The sequence below is a fragment of the Hippocampus comes genome, unplaced genomic scaffold, assembly GCF_001891065.2.
Source record: "Hippocampus comes isolate QL1 unplaced genomic scaffold, H_comes_QL1_v1.1 scaffold110, whole genome shotgun sequence".
NCBI lineage: Eukaryota > Metazoa > Chordata > Actinopteri > Syngnathiformes > Syngnathidae > Hippocampus > Hippocampus comes.
This window is the reverse complement of record NW_017805498.1, coordinates 242,374-258,132: the sequence shown is the minus strand read 5'-3', so window position 1 is coordinate 258,132 and position 15,759 is coordinate 242,374. Positions and strand designations below refer to the sequence as shown.

Genomic DNA, 15,759 nt, shown 5'->3' with positions numbered 1-15,759 from the left:
CTCCTCCGGAATTGACCGCAGTTTAGCCAGGATGGTGCCAAAATTGGCTTTGGGAAACTTTTAAGACGGTTACACACAATATGGAATTAATTAATTCATTGACTGTGCTGTCATCATTTATATATGACGCAGTACTTGGTCCCAAACCTGCTCGGCATGTTGCTCCAGGTAGTTCAAGGTGTATTCGTCAGCATCCAGCAGCTGGAATAGTCTGTTGTTAAGGCAGAGGGTTGCTCCTACGTATAAATCTTGAGCGATGAAGTACTCGGAGGGCTCGCTCTTAAACAACTCTTGGCCCGGCTTCTTGACGCGACCGCGTGCCAGAAACATGCCGCCGAGCACACCTAATGATCCACGAAGAAGAGAAAGATCTTAAGCTGCAGGCTCGCAGAAGTCCATCGCAACCCTAATGTACTCTGTCAGTTTGTAGTTTGTGTTCTGGCTCACAGTCTGAACCTGAGTTCTTCTGAGAGCGTTCGAACACACTGATAGAGTCGTCGCTCAGGTAGAAGGAGATGATGAACTCCCTCTCGCTATCCACTTGACTGGTGGTCACCATCTTGGCATAGTACTTGAGCACATTACTCTCAAGGCCACATCTGTGAATAAATAAGAAAACCCATCATTTCCCTCATTTTCACACCCTGAACAATTTTATTTTCAATTAAGCCAACATTTCAACAAGCACCTGGAAGTACCTGGAGAAAACCCACATGGGAAACATGCAAACTCCTTACAAATTCATTCATACATTCATTTTCCGAACCGCTTTATCCTCACTCAGGTCGCAGGGGGTGCTGGATCCTATCCCAGCTGTCTACGGGCTGTAGGCGGGGGACACCCTGAATCGGTTGCCAGCCAATCGCAGGGCACACAGAGACGAACAACCATCCACGCCCACACTCACACCTAGGGACAATTTCGAGTGTTCAATCAGCCTGCCATGCATGTTTTTGGAATGTAGGAGGAAACCGGAGTACCTGGAGAAAACCCACGCAGGCCCGGGGAGAACATGCAAACTCCACACAGGGAGGCCGGAGCTGGAATTGAACCCGGTACCTCTGCACTGTGAAGTCGACATGCTAACCACTGGACTACTGGGCCGCCATCCTTACATTAATTAATTAATATGATAATATTCAATAGAATTAATAATAATACTATCCGGGCGACCCGGTGGTCGACTGCTTAGTTAGCGCGTCGGTCTCACAGTACAGAGGTGCGGGGTTCGAATTGGGCTCCGGCCCTCCTGTGTGGAGTTTGCATGTTCTCCCTGTGCCTTCATGGATTTTCTCCGGGTACTGCGGTTTCCTTTGAGGATAAGCGCTTCAGAAAATGGATGGATGGATGGAATCATAATATCCATACTTGTCCATTCACCCATTTTTTTATAGTGCCCGTCTTGTCTACGATTGCAGGGAGCTAGAGACTATCCCAGCTGACTTTGAGCAATCGCTAGACTACACCCTGGACTGGTCGCAATTACAGGGCACATATCGAGACAGACATACGGGTTATGTATTAAACATACATAACTCGTCATTAATGTTTGGACAGACTCACAAGTGTCACTGAGTACGGCGTCTGCCCAAACATTAATGATGGGTTATGTATGTTTAAAAAAATATCATAACATTTTCTCTCTTTCTCTTTTATATATATATATATATATATATAGATAGATAGATATATAGATATATATACAGTATACACACACACACACACACACACACACATTTACTGTTGTGATATGTGAATGACAATAACACTTTGCCACTACTGTTTAACATTAGTCTGTTGTGTTGGAACCAACAAATAATGCGGTGTGTAATGTGATCCAACCTGTCATGTTCCATGAATTTATGGAGATCTTTCTGTGGGGGTTTGGGCAGCAGGCGCTGGCAAGAGCTTAGTGAGTCCTCCTCTGAGCCAAAGCCATTATAAGGAGGTACAAGCTTGGGAGGCTTGGGGGCTACGGGAGCTTTGTACTTCACCGGGTTAAAGTCCTCTGAGAGGGGAAAGAAGGAGAACACACTTAAAAGAAGACAAACCCTGGGAGAAGCGCTGAAATGATCAGAGGCTCCAAGGTAATCCATCCGCGAGGGAGCACGGCATTCAGGGCGGACGTTAACCCCGCAACGACCTGTGACTGCTTGGAGTCAGACGGCAACTTCCATCATGCATGCATCACTCTGCCTGCTTTACTACTGTGACTAATGCAGGAGAGCCTCAACATTTTGCCCAGGGTAGCGGACTCATCCTATCCTGGATTGGGTTACTCCTGCTGTGGGGCTGCTTGCCTGTTGCCGAGTAGGTTTGTCTAAGTTCCTAAACACACAAACATGAACCCACTGTATTATTATGTGCATTTCTAAAATGCTCGATGCTCAAGTGAAGTTGCACAGAGGCTGTTGTAGCTTTTTTTTTTTTTTTTTAATGCCTCATATTTTTGGATACAAGAAATGAATACTTAACTGAATACATGCATTACTCTATAGAATTTTTAGTAGGATACTCGAATACTGAAATATTCGATCGCTGGAGGCCTACAGTCAACCTCCTAGTTACATTGACATGTATTTATTGTTTAATCGAACCCACGTGTCATTCGTGGGATTAACCTGTGCTCAAAATAAGTCAATTGGCCTTCAAATTAAGTTATTTCTGCTTGCTCAGAAGATTGCTCCTCAAACAACGAAAAGTTACTTCGAGCCTTCATCTATTGGCTACTTATTGAAAAAAATGGCAAAATTACATATATCATGATAACATCCAATTTTTTAAAATACCCACTTCAGAAGGACCACTCGGTACGAATGATACTACATAACAGTTCTTCCTCTGGTCTCTCTCACCCGTCTATTGTGGTGAAGAAGTGTTAAATTAAGTTATGGGAGCCACAATATAGTTTAACACACAATAATATGTACGTACTATTGCTCAGTTGGAAAATGGTCGATTGTACGAGTGACATGCATGTTAACGCTTACTGCCCTCCAGTGGTTCAATCTGGACATTGCAAATAGAAAAGTTATGAATAAATAAATAACAGATGTCAATAGATGAAAAAGACTGCTGCTTTCTTTTTACCTATCCCATACTTGTAGCGGTAGTAGTCTTTGGTGAAGTCGTCACAGTCAGCAATGATCACTTTCCTGCCCCACACGTTCAATTCGCCGCCCACTTTCAAATCACAATCCTTATAAAACTCCTCTTGGATGGCTCCAGTCTGCAGGAGTGTGGAAACATTGGCTGAGAATATGTTAATATGACTTTAAAAAAAAGTTATTTACTTTGGCTATAAGGATAAATCTAATCGGGATGATGATAAAAAATACTTTGAGGCTGTCCAGTATGAAGCGGTCTCCTTGTCTGGTGGAGGCCAGCACATTAAGCACAGTGCGGTCGGTCACCTCTCCGGGTAGGTTCAACTGGTTCGAAGTATGCTGTGGAGACATGATAACAAACAAAGCTACCAAAAAGAGAAGAAAAAAAAATCTTTGACACCACGCTGCCAGCGACATATACACTAAATGCTATTTTACTCGAGTCGCTGATGGTGTGGTGGTACTCTCCCCTGAATTGAGAGCGGGCAGAGTGGGATCAGTTTCTGCTCAGTGACGATGTGAATGTGAATGGTTGGTCATCTCAATATGTGCCCAGCAACTGAATGGCAACCAATTCAGGGTGTTCAGTCTGCCATTTGCCCGAAGTTAGCTGGAAAAGGCTCCAGCCCCCCCAAGGACCCTATTATCTCATTAAAGTTTGAGATAGACTGGTCTTGCTTCCAATTAGGGGTAATTTGGAATTGCTCAACGTACGAAACCCAGGAATTGGCCCCCAAATTGGCTGCTTCAAACCAAAATGACTTCCTGTTGATTGTCGGGCAGTGGGCCTTGAGACCTTTTCATGTGTCCTCTTATGACAAACAGAAGCACCAAATTTCATGGGGGCATCACCATCAATTTTTGGGGGTGACACTTGCAAAGCTTTCTTCCATTTATCCATCTTCAATACTGCTCATCTCCACTAGGGCTGACTTCAGAACCGTGAGGCAGATCTGCTTACCAATGCGCCGCTTTGACTGTCGACTACATGAGAAGGAAAATTTAACTAGGATGAGAGTTTCTGTGTGTGTGTGTGTGTGTGTGTGTGTGTGTGTGTGTGTGTGTGTGTGTGTGTGTGTGTGCGTGAGGGTGAAATATCGTTTGCCTGTGTGTTCTCTGTGCTTGGTTTGCGAGCAGTTCAGGGTGCCCTCCCTGGGAAAGCCGTCAAACTCACCTGCGACACGAATGAGAACAAGCGCAACAGATTTTTTTTTTTGCATAGGAAAAGCATTCAAAATTACTTTTTTTGCCAAGAATAATAACAACAAATAAAAAGGAATCAATGTCATTACACCACTCTTAAAACAAATGAAATGATCAAGGGTGGTGGGGATTAAAATGCTTCAAGGATGCCTTGCTGCCTTTTCATTGAATGGAAGATTCTGGTCAACCTTTGGATCGCTGTTGACATTTAATAACAGACGAATAAAGTTAGCAAAATGAAAGCATACACACGTGACAGAGGCCTGGCTGTCTTTCAAGTTGAATTAGGCACTTGGCTGGTAGAGCCGAAATGCTCGAGGGGAGTGGGACTGTCGGAGTGAATTAGGTCTAAAATGACGGGAAGAGGTCAGCCAACCAGAAGGATGAACATTGTGAGTGATTTGCTTTGCGGTTACTGCTCTTCCATGAATGTACTTGCATTTATTTTGGTACCGTTTGTCGAATAAAGTGATAGAAAGTCTACTGGTGGCTGCATCTACCCTTGACCATATGTGGCAATTTGTTCAAATTAGCTGTCAACGTTTACACACGGTAATGTAAATGATTGTTAATGGAAGCAGCACATCCGTCCTTGTGCTGGCTGCTCAATGACTACAATGATAAGAGAAGAACAGAATTTACACCACAGCGTTAAGCATTTCCATCCTGGCTGGTGGCTTCTAAGTACACGATTAAACCATTTGCCTCTTTCTGTAAATGTGTTTGTTCAGATAACCCATTGGCACTTTTGTAGCACTGTTATGAAACAAAAGGGTTTATTTACGTAATAAGCATGCCCACGCCGAGTTTCTCAGCCAATGACTTGCCAGAAAAGTTGGGTAAAGCGCAACACAGGCTTGTCAATGTCAAAATGTAAGTAGAGCTGCAGTGTTAGCACAAATTAGCATTACCTAACACTATTACGAGCATTGGCTTCTGATAATATTATAATGTTGTTTGGCTAACTTATTTACATGGTGGTCAGGAACTTTTGTGTTTGGTGACATGATGAACCACACCGCTACTTTCATTGATGCATTTATGTGTGATAATGGTCACGAACTATAAGTGTGTGCATGTTGCCGGGGTGAGGGTGGTTAAGTTAGTCAGTGTTATTCACGGGCTGGTGCTTTGCATGTGACAGAGCTGCCTCTAAAACCATCCAATTTCGAGAAGGCATGAAATAAATATAGGTTGCCAATTCTTGATCCTTATATTTTTATGAAAGCATGCCACAGATACATTATTAAGGAACTGTTCTGATTTGTGAAAAAAAAACCCAAAAAAAAAACACATTTCCTATAGGTAACATTGTCCAATAGCTAACTTCTTTTTACACTTGTATGGCAGTTAAGATAGGAAAATGTGCTTCCAGGCGGCCATAAAGCCGTTTCCTCACGAACTGGTGGTGTTACAACTTGTGCTAAAAATCTTCACACACACACACACACACACACACACACACACACACACACACACACACACACACACACACACACACACAAATTAAATCACTACAGACTTTTTCAACGGGATGAATTTTAGTGCTGACCTCATTTTTACAGTCAGACCTATATTATAAGTGCCAATGGTCAACCCAATCAAGAGTCCCTCTAACACACCTCACACATAAGGATGATCTTATTTGACAATCTAATAATATTGTCGGCCGTTTGTTGTCCTTGGTCGGGAACGGGCAAAATGTATTTTTACGTGTGTACCCGGGAGGCCATTATTATGGATGATTTAAATTTTGTATTATTTAATTGAGGAAAAAAATAATCACTTGTAAATATGGTCAACAAGTGTTCTGGAGTGCTCCATCCATCAGTTCTTATCAACAGATTGTATTTTTACATTTTTTTTACCCATCATTTTCTCAAACAGCTCACCTTGGGTAGCTTGCTGCGACGTAGGAATTTGGATGCTGTGACTCGACCGGAATTTGGTGGGATGACTTCCCTGATTTCTATTGTGTCGTCAGCCAGGTAGTAGTGCAACACGAGCTCTCTGAGATCCCCGTAGATGGCCTGGGTGTCATCCCAGAAGCAGAAGAAGCGCAGGACTTTGCAGTCGTACTCCAAGAACTGTTTAAGAGTGTCTCGCCTCTCATACGGCCGCAATGGACTCATGCTTTTCTCCATCTGAGAAAACAGCATTTCCACTTTTCCGTACATTCTGTATGTTCTGAATCAACAACTAATTCAAAAAATTCAATAATAATAATAATAAGAAGAAGAACAATAATAATAAAATAATCATATCAAAGGGTGCAACCTTTTCCCGGAGGCTACGGTAAGGGTCTTCGGGCACAGCAACGGGGTCATTGAGTATCACCCCGCATTTAGTGAGAAAGTTCCTTGTGAACTGGTCACAGTTGGTCACCGTGAACGTTTGGGCGAACAGTACCATCTGCTGGTTGAGGTTAAAGTGGAACACGTTATAGAACTGCTCCTGCTTGGGTGGTGGCAACGGGATGTGTTGGCGGCGAATCAGAGTCCCTAGCAACATAAAAGCACTGTTGAATCAAATATTATCACGAGACACATCATTAGGTACATACTGTAAATACAAATAAAAACTTCTATATCATAATTGATTCTACTTTTGAGAAGGGAATACCACTTTAAAAAACTGAAAAGTGAAATGTTTGGATTCAAAATGTGTGCGCACATTGTTCTCAGTGGGTATGTGGCTGTGTACAGAAGTAACCAATCACATTCAAACTCATCTTACACGGGAATGAGCATCCACCTGCCACTATCGAAAGTGCCTCTTAATACCTTAAAAAAAGTTCACATGTTCTAGTTGGCTGTTCCTGACATTTTTTCCACTTTGAAGCAGAAAACAGAACTGTTCATAATTCCATCCACCTTGTCTAAGGCCCCAGTTGAGGCGGAAGAAAAACAGACCCAAGCATTGATGCTGCCACCACCATACTTGCGCAAGCCATCAGATCAGTTTCTTCCCATGGACACGAAAGCAAAATTGATTCACCTTGAGGAATTCCGCTGTTTTTGTACTCTGGCTCAACCACTTGTATGGTATCATCTTCCAGGTAGAAGTAGATTTTACATTTGCGGATTCTGTTGGTCTCATTGGGAATGTCTGGCACCGTTTCCTGGAAATACGCCTCAAAACACAGGGCCTGCACAGTGGATGCGATTTAGGATTTTATCAATAGGAACTTTGAATTGTTGATTTGGGATGCAAAATTAAGGCAACGCACCTGTTTGTCAAAGGCAACCCATGACGGCAAACCACCGGTTGCTACTTTGGGATAGACGGAAGATTTTGGTTTGATCCGCTGTCCCAGCAACAACTCACCTCCGATGCCTGGCTTCTCTATTCCGGCCAGCAGAGGCACCCCACTCGAGTAGTCGAAATGTTGGGATTTGTGAAATTTCTCCTTCAGCAGCTGGAAAACAAAGAACAGAATGTAAGGTGTGACTACAGGTGAATTTCAGGGTGAAAAAAAGTACCAAGCATAAAACGTTTGTGGAGACTTTGATTGATGAATACATTTCCAATTACATCCAATTTTATGCCTTTCTGTGTCTCTTCCAGTAACTCTTCCAGTCTAATCCGTACCTTTGTTGCAACCTGCTGATGACACTCGGTGATAATCGGAAGTGGCCACTTACCTCTGAGAAAATCCTGTTTAAAGCCTTAAAGCCATGCAATGGCAAGGTAAAGTTGATCAGTTGTTAGGTGTCATCTTGGTCTTATGATGTTGAAATGTGAACAGCGATGTTTTAAATACCAATTCTAATTGAACCAGGAAACTGACAGGTTGATTTCTGGATCAAACAACCGGTTGTGAATTTTGATGCTCAGCTTTGCTCGGGAAAGCAAAAAAAGTACAGTACCGACATATTGAACTATTGGACATTTGCATTCACGGTAAGAGATCAAAGTAAGCTTTGTAAAAGTTAGAGTGAATTTTAGGGTTATCCTGAACTTTCTAAAGTGAAACTTTCATTTAGTGGGTCAGGATATTAAACGTTTTGAACATTCTTTCTGGAGAGTGAGACGTTCATTAAAATACTGTACATCTTGATACAGTAACAATAAAATGTTTGCAAGCTAGTGAATGGGAACTTTTAACTCTGTCTTACATTGCATTCTTATTCAACATAGTTTACTTCACCAGCATTGAAGTGAAGTTTTTTTTTTCGATTCCGGCTCTGGCCTTCCAGTCTGTGTGGAGTTTGCAGGTTCTCCCCGTGCCTTGCGTGGATTTCCTCCCACATTCCAAAAACATGCATGGCAAGTTAATGGAATACTCTAAATTGTCCCAAAGTGTGATTGTGAGCGCGAATGGTTCTTCGTCTATGTGTGCTCTGCAATTGACTGGCAGCCAGTTCAGGGTGTCCCCCGCCTACTGCCCGACGACCACTGGGAGAGGCTCCAGCACGCCTGCGACCCTTATGAGGATAAGCGGATGAGAAAATGGATGGATGAATGAATATTTATGAGCAGTATTGTGTGTTAATGTTCAAACAGCCAAAGTGGCTTGCAATGTGAACTGACCTTTTTTCCTTACTATTGTGCCTGGTGGTACATGGAGCTGTAAAGTACGGAGCCCTCGGGTGACATGGGAAAAAAAAATAACGTTGCGTTCCTTTGCATTCCAAGTTTTGCAATGTTTAGACACCCTCATTCACCGGGATGGGAAAGTTTGAACATAGGGTTCTATTGAGACGTTCAAACTTTTGACTGGAACTTATGTTTTCCGTTTTTTATTTTTTGTCAATGTTACTTTAAAATGATGCAACTCAGATTTTTTCCCCCTAACAATGTTTCTTTCACTTTTTTTCCACCTGAACGCTTTTTAAATGACGTAAACGATGTGAAGTGACTTAACTAGTAAATACAATTAGCTCATGTTGCCGGTGGATATCAACCCAAATATAACTTTCAACGGAATGGCTTTCTTATGGTGAATAATTTCCAGTTACATTACATGTACATCCACACACATAGACAATATATCACAGAGAATAATATACAAACGTCATAGTACTTACGTTTATATTTGGAGAATTTCCGGGTAGAAAAGGTAACGCCATGTCGGAAATGTGCGCTTTTTTTACTTCGCAAAACGTGCTTATAGCTGTCCCCAGCGAACGACTCCAAGTGTTGACGGTCACCATGGTTACCTGGATTGGTTTCCAATAGCAGGCACTTCCAAACACGACTTGTCTACATTTGTATCCAAAGTTTTCTCTAAACTACAATTTCCCATACAACATCAACAGAACAAACGTTAACTAAACTCATCTTCAAAATGTACTTACGCTTGGATACAAAGTTTGATCTAAATTGCAATGAATCGCACAACAGACCAAACAATTCGACCTTTGTTCAAATGTACTTTTATTTGTTCAAACATTATAATGAGCAGTCTATAATGAGATACCATTTGGATTCACTTATTGCTCATTTAAAAAGCATATAAAAGAAACTGCAGGGCAAAAATAATTCTACACCAATCAGCATGAAAATTCACTTCAAATATGATTAACTTTTTATTGACACAATGCACTGCCACAATGAGAACCTTTTGTTGGTGGGAAATAAATAAAATGTTGCAACATTATAATAGGTTTCCCCCTCTTTTATTTGTATTACAGGAGTGTCCAACGTGAGGCCCCACAGATTATTTTTATTTTATTTTTTTAATATTGGCTCACATGAAGATGTACACCCCGGTGTAACAGAAGTGCAAAGTTTTGACCTGGCACATGAACTGAGCGTATTCACCCATAATGATAGTGCTTCCTCAAGTGGAGGTCGGGTATCTTTACATATAGAGGAGAAAAGGGGTTCGGCCGATACAGAAAAGACAGCTAGCTACAGGAAACACGCCGTCAGCTGATTGATGATCCATCGAGCAACAGCTTATCCCTTTTCCCGACGCGTCAACAATTCGGGAGTGTTCAGTCATCCGTCCGAGCCTAGGATGCCAGGCCGAGCAGGAAGCCTCCGACGAAGCCGCTCGTGACCACAATGTTTTTCTTCACAAACTCTGTGGACTGAGAGTGACAGGCATCAAAATTTTTTAGTAAAACCCAAAGCACCACACAAAGGAATCATCATCAACTATAGATGATCAAGCTTGTTTCTTAAGGTAGACCAACATCGATGTTAATCAAATAACTGCAGTTAGTTTCCTCAAACAGCGGGGAGCGACACACGCACGCACGCATTTTACATCAATATACAAAGTTGATTCAACAGGTATCAAGCCTTTTTCGTTTTTAATTGAGCGTACATCTCCCAAAATAAAACTTTAACATGTCGTGTCAAAATAACACTGTAACGACTGACTGATGGTACCAACATATCAGCCGTGGATAACGTTGATTTGTTTACTGTGCAAATGCTCACATCATATTGCTAGCGCTGCTATTTTGTTCAAGCTGGACTGCACTCCCTATGTCTATTTATTACAATTATGCAGTTTCATAATCGCAATCCTTTACGAAAGGTCATGTTGAAGAAAGTTGCTCGTGCACGACAGCGAGGGGCGTGGCTTTGTCAAAGACTGGCGGGGGCTCAGTGAAGCGAGGCTTTACCCAAATCTTCGTTGGGAGTTTAACTCCTCCTTAAGTAATGAGATCCCAACAGGGACAGACATTTTTTTTTCTCCTCAATAGAAAATGGTAACATCCATTTGAGGTGTGTTGGGGGGGGGGGGAGTATCCTCTCATAACACTATTACATCATAGAAACCTCAATTTGAGTATGAGTATGATTGGGTGTGAGCATGCTTCATCAGTTTTGCAAGTGGACCACATGAATGAATGAGACATTATAAAACTGATGTGTGACTTTTTCTGTGTGTGTGTGTGTGTGTGTGTGTGTGTGTGTGTGTGTGTGTGTGTGTTTCAGGAACTCACCCTTTCAACTAATGTGTTCAGTTCTGGACCTGCTTTGTCGGTGTTCTTCTTGATCTGCTTCTTGGCTTTATTCACATCCTTCTCAACCCTCTTCCAATCTACTTGGATGTAGCCACTGTTGTTTGCTATCTAGAGGACAGACAAGTCAGAAAACACGTGTGGGTGGATCTCAGAATACACAGTACAGCTGTGTGACAAGTGAGCCCAAAATTGAACGTGCTGATCCCTAAAAATTACCCCCTGAATGGTGAAACAATGGCTATCAGACATGGTTGTTATATTTTTGGATCCCGTGGACACCACAACCGATCGATCAGCTGTTCACTTCGCAAAATACAAAACGCCTGCAGCTGTACTGTGGGCCTTTCAAGTCCTGCTTAATCATGCCCAAGAATTCACAACAAAAAGTGTACGTGCAACTCGCATGAAAATAAATGTATCCATTGACTTCACTGTGCGGTTGTTACCAATTCAACAGGACACCATGCCCGATGCCTAAACTACTCGGTTGTCGCTGAATAAACCAAGTTGTTCATTAAACATGTTAGCACAGTATTTTAAAGTTCAACCATTGCACTTCTGAGTCTACTTTCGAAAGTAGAGGAAGCATATTGTTAAGTAGAGTTACGTGGTACCTCGTAAACTCAACATCTAACAACCATAATGGCGTTTTTGCTGCCAGCGTATTGTCACATTTTGAATAGTGTGGAACTCGATTAAACGGTATTGTGTTGTAATTATATTCTGTGAGTTTAGTGGTCACACCTGTTCGTCAGAGTGATGCATTTAAAGGTATAAAAGGCTCTTAATTACATGGTCGTATAAGCATGTCACAAACAGGAAGTCGTCGCGACGGCTATTTTTCACACCTCGAAATACATTCACACAGACAATGATTGATTTGAAAGGGAAAACAATATTGACTTGGGAACTGGGTCAACACACACTATTCCCATGAAAGGCTCAATTAGAACGGGGAATGAATGAATACCTGTAACAAAAGAAGTCCTCCGCCCACAGCAGTGGCAGCAACTTTACCAACTTTCTGGAAGAGATAGCCTGCACACCTGACATGAAACACAGACTATTTAATAAGGTTAAGCAGGGTACACCAGACCAATAATCAGGACGAAATTGAGCCTGATTATTGCTTTCCACTCAAAGTCAGCAAAGGTGATATTATTGGATGCTGAAAAGATTATCCTGAGGAATTATCCTTCTAGTAGTGATTTTTCATAGCGCATTTGCTTGTAAAATATACGGGATGGCAATCATGAATGATAAACCTATTCAGTATTTAAAATGGCAATGACTGTACTTGTATATGTGGTCAACCAAAGGACTTTGTGACTGTGTGGTGGAGCTAAACAATAGCCAATTAAGATGTGACCTTGACACAACAGGGGAACAACCGTTGTGTTGAGTGTAAAATGCATCTCCAAACAATTCACAATAAAACACGTGTTTGCAAGATAAGCAAAGTTAGCATGACTTTTTCAGCCCAAACGAGAAGCAGTATAGAAAATGGATGGCTGGATAGTCCCTTTAAGTATTTGTTTATGTACCGCCAGTCAATATTTGAAGGTCTGGGCTGACCTAAAAAGCCACATGAAACATTCAATGACATGATATTTTCAAAAATAAAATAATCACATAAATGTATTGATTACCATCCGCTGACTCCTCCTATGGCAATCTGTGTGGCCACGGAGTATTTTTCTGCTAACGGTCCGGACGTCTTGCCAAACAGGCGGTTCCACCATCGCTGACGTTTGGCGTACTCTGTCAGATCGACGACCTTGTCATAGATCTCCTCTTCCAGATCTACAAATATGAATAACGTGTTCAAAACATGAGTCAGCACCGCAGGAACCGCCTTTCGTGCTTGAACCAGTCTAAGAGTAACGCTTGCACGACAACAGTCGCAAAGGTTGTTTCAACTTGAATATTTGTGGCGTTACTTGACAACACATGGTGGTGACGTTCCCCCTTGAATGCAAATACCGTGATTCAATAAAGACTCATGCATAATTGACAACATTCTTAACTGAAAATGAAAAGTTATGGTGACAAAACAATGGGTTATCATCCTTACGACGTACGGCTCAGAAGTTAGCCAACATGGCGTAATCGTACTCCAAAGAGAATGTGTGGATTTTGACAGGATGTAAAATCAGATGACCAAGTCAATCATATACTTATAAACTTTTTCACCCAACGATGTTTCATGTTCATGTGTATGTGCTAAAAGACGGAAATTAGCTTGACGGGTTGCTTACCCTTGTTGTGCTTCGCCATTTTGGATTCTGAGATGCCTTCACGTCCGTGGTCACTTGGACTACTTTGACATTCAAAGTAAGGGGGCGAAGCGGGACTGCTTATTTCCCAAATATATTAACTTTGAACAGACTCGCTGAGCTTTAAGGAATAACAACATCAAATGATAGTCTAGTGAATGCATGTTGTTAGTCTATAGCTATTACTTATAACTACTATGTTATAAAAGAAAAGAGCAAAAATTTCCCAAAATTCACAACCACAAGTCCGAATTTCAGGGAAGGAGTCACATATTACGTCACATAACACCCAGGTGAATTGTGGTTAATGTAGGCCTTGTGCGTTGTTTTGTGACAGTTTGTGTGATTCACTCCACGTAATTGAAATGCAACATTTATTCATAGTGTAAAGACAAGTAAAACGTTAACACAAAATGCAGATTGGTATTTTGGACCATTCTGATAGCGGGGCTCATTACGTCACCGTTTATCTATCCACCAATCGCAAAAACTACAAAGTGGTTGCTAAATCGGAACTCAACTTCCCCTTTTCTCGCCCCTTTTGATGACAGCTAATCTGACCAATTACACACCCGAATATAGGATTACGTAATAACAATACAGAGGGCGGAACCAATCGCGGGTGTTTGGGGTATCGAGGGACGGACCTTTTTCTTGCCAAAAAGCGCGTGTTCGTCCGCGTGCTCGCCAAACGTCAAGCAGGGACAGTCACGTGACGGCACATGCCCGCATCTGATTGGACGAGGCGCCCAGAGGGCGTGCCGACAGCGGCGGCGTGCGTTTGCCAGTGTGACACAATTACAACAACTTTGAGCCGATGGTTGGGGAAGTTTACGATATTATCAAATTACACCCTGTCGTAAAAAAGCCAACATTGCATCCACACTATGCACACATCGGCGCCGGGGATCACGCTGTTAAAATGAAGCGGGTGGAAGCTAACTTGAAGGGTTCGTTTCCTTGAGGATTTGGAAAGAAAAACACGCTACGCCCCGCGCGAGTTGCTGCGAACAAGGTGTGCAACTCTTCCGTTGCTCGTGTCGTCTCGTCAGCCGGGCTCAGACCCCGTTGCTGTTTCAACTTGCCCACCATGAAATCGTGCGGAGTGTCGCTCGTCGCTGCCGCCGTCGCCTCCTCTTCGGCTGCTGCGCGGAGTCTGAGCGCCGCCGCTAATGACGAGGAGAAAATGGCGTCGGCAAAAGCGAGTGAAACCGAGGAGGACTTTCCGACGCTTACGACACCAGAGAAAGAGAGCCTGCTCGCAATTGACAGGTTGGAACTAGTGTGGTGTTTACATTTTTTGTTGTTGTTGTGGAAAATACCCGCTTCGTTCCTTGTGCATGTGTTTTACGCAGTTTGTAACAACACAACACGAATGCCCCCTCAAGTAATACGGAACCGCCTGTGTTGTGTGTCCTCTACTTGCAGTTCACTGTTTGGATTTCATAGGCTTCAAGAAGATGGCGCCAGAACGAAGGCCTTACTGTTAAAGGTATGCCACCACAGTGTAACATCACGGTCGCCTCTTTTTCATTATTTCCTCTCGTTAGTAGTGCACATCCCCTCCCGAGATAAAGTGGCAGCGACCTCTCAACACCACTCGTTGCTAACGCAGCTAATGTTGTTAGCATCGACGTGCACAGTCGTGAATTTGTCCAACTTTGACTATTAAATGCCTATTTTGATCACCCCACGCATGTATTCGTCATTATGTGTATTCCCACACAACTCCAACACAACGCAATTACTATAAAAGACCGAATATGTTTTATTGACGCCACGTTTAATAGTGTCACAATCCCGAACTAGCGAACGAGGCGCAATATGAATCTTCACGTTTAAATGTCATTCATCATGGCATCCAAAGCGATATAACGTTTCTTTCGCGACACATGTTTTAAAAAAGAGGGACAAACATGTTCGGCAAACGTAAAACCCACAGCCAACAATTCGCTTGTTGTTAGATTAGAAATCATTCAACGCTTGCTACTTGGCTGCAAAGTGCAGAACCATTATGATGAAAACCCTTCAAATGTAAATGTGCCTGAAAATTACAAAATCAAATAAAAGTTACACGCAAAGTTGACAGTTCTCAGCTCATTTTGGTTGGTGCGTCAGCTAACTAATGCTAGCGTGTAGCCGCTACCGGTGTGTAGCGCATTTATGCCTTCTTAACACACGCGCTGAGTCGACATTATAAACAGAACAGAAACATATAGCTCATGCAATTTTGAACGTATTCCCAAA

The 15,759-nt window shown here is 42.4% G+C and overlaps 3 protein-coding genes across 6 annotated transcripts in view; 1 reads left to right on the top strand and 2 right to left on the bottom strand.

Annotated features, from left to right (window-relative positions):
- Window positions 1–9,473, bottom strand: part of efhc2 (EF-hand domain (C-terminal) containing 2) — a 15,155-nt gene extending 5,682 nt beyond the window's left edge. For both annotated transcript variants that reach the window (XR_002169061.1, XM_019876881.1), the window contains exons 1-11: window positions 9,341–9,473; window positions 7,540–7,728; window positions 7,308–7,458; window positions 6,588–6,811; window positions 6,203–6,454; window positions 3,339–3,446; window positions 3,091–3,229; window positions 1,843–2,008; window positions 457–599; window positions 148–344; window positions 1–57 (exon numbers count right to left, since the gene is read on the bottom strand). The exon at window positions 1–57 is cut by the window's left edge and continues 77 nt beyond it. Coding sequence is in view for 1 of the 2 variants with exons in the window: in XM_019876881.1 (XP_019732440.1) it covers window positions 1–57; window positions 148–344; window positions 457–599; window positions 1,843–2,008; window positions 3,091–3,229; window positions 3,339–3,446; window positions 6,203–6,454; window positions 6,588–6,811; window positions 7,308–7,458; window positions 7,540–7,728; window positions 9,341–9,466 (1,752 nt within the window). In the remaining variant the exon portion in view is untranslated. The remainder of the gene's footprint in view (window positions 58–147; window positions 345–456; window positions 600–1,842; window positions 2,009–3,090; window positions 3,230–3,338; window positions 3,447–6,202; window positions 6,455–6,587; window positions 6,812–7,307; window positions 7,459–7,539; window positions 7,729–9,340) is intronic.
- A 344-nt stretch (window positions 9,474–9,817) lies between these two features.
- On the bottom strand, window positions 9,818–15,012 carry fundc1 (FUN14 domain containing 1). 3 transcript variants are annotated; one of them, XM_019876885.1, is made up of 6 exons: window positions 14,997–15,012; window positions 13,495–13,556; window positions 12,886–13,039; window positions 12,207–12,282; window positions 11,216–11,344; window positions 9,818–10,348 (listed from the first exon to the last, which is right to left on the bottom strand). In XM_019876885.1, exons 2-6 carry the CDS (start codon window positions 13,511–13,513, stop codon window positions 10,271–10,273), a joined length of 456 nt encoding a protein of 151 aa, XP_019732444.1. In that variant the 5' UTR covers window positions 13,514–13,556; window positions 14,997–15,012; the 3' UTR covers window positions 9,818–10,270. The 3 variants fall into 3 exon arrangements, with proteins under 3 accessions (XP_019732444.1, XP_019732443.1, XP_019732442.1); XM_019876884.1 differs by lacking the exon at window positions 14,997–15,012 and adding an exon at window positions 14,602–14,658; XM_019876883.1 differs by lacking the exon at window positions 14,997–15,012 and having other exon boundaries at window positions 13,495–13,913.
- kdm6a (lysine (K)-specific demethylase 6A) overlaps window positions 14,045–15,759 on the top strand; it is a 53,338-nt gene continuing 51,623 nt past the window's right edge. The window contains exons 1-2 of the mRNA XM_019876886.1: window positions 14,045–14,784; window positions 14,941–15,004. Coding sequence (XP_019732445.1) covers window positions 14,603–14,784; window positions 14,941–15,004 — 246 coding nt within the window. The 5' untranslated portion in view covers window positions 14,045–14,602. The remainder of the gene's footprint in view (window positions 14,785–14,940; window positions 15,005–15,759) is intronic.

Bases quoted from the DNA above. Each gene is read 5' to 3' on its own strand.
- fundc1 (XM_019876885.1), bottom strand. The intron at 12,283-12,885 runs GTAATCAATACA...GTTTCATGTCAG, and splicing joins ATAGGAGGAGTCAGCGGATG to GTGTGCAGGCTATCTCTTCC. The intron at 11,345-12,206 runs GTATTCATTCAT...TCTGTCCTCTAG, and splicing joins GAGGACTTCTTTTGTTACAG to ATAGCAAACAACAGTGGCTA.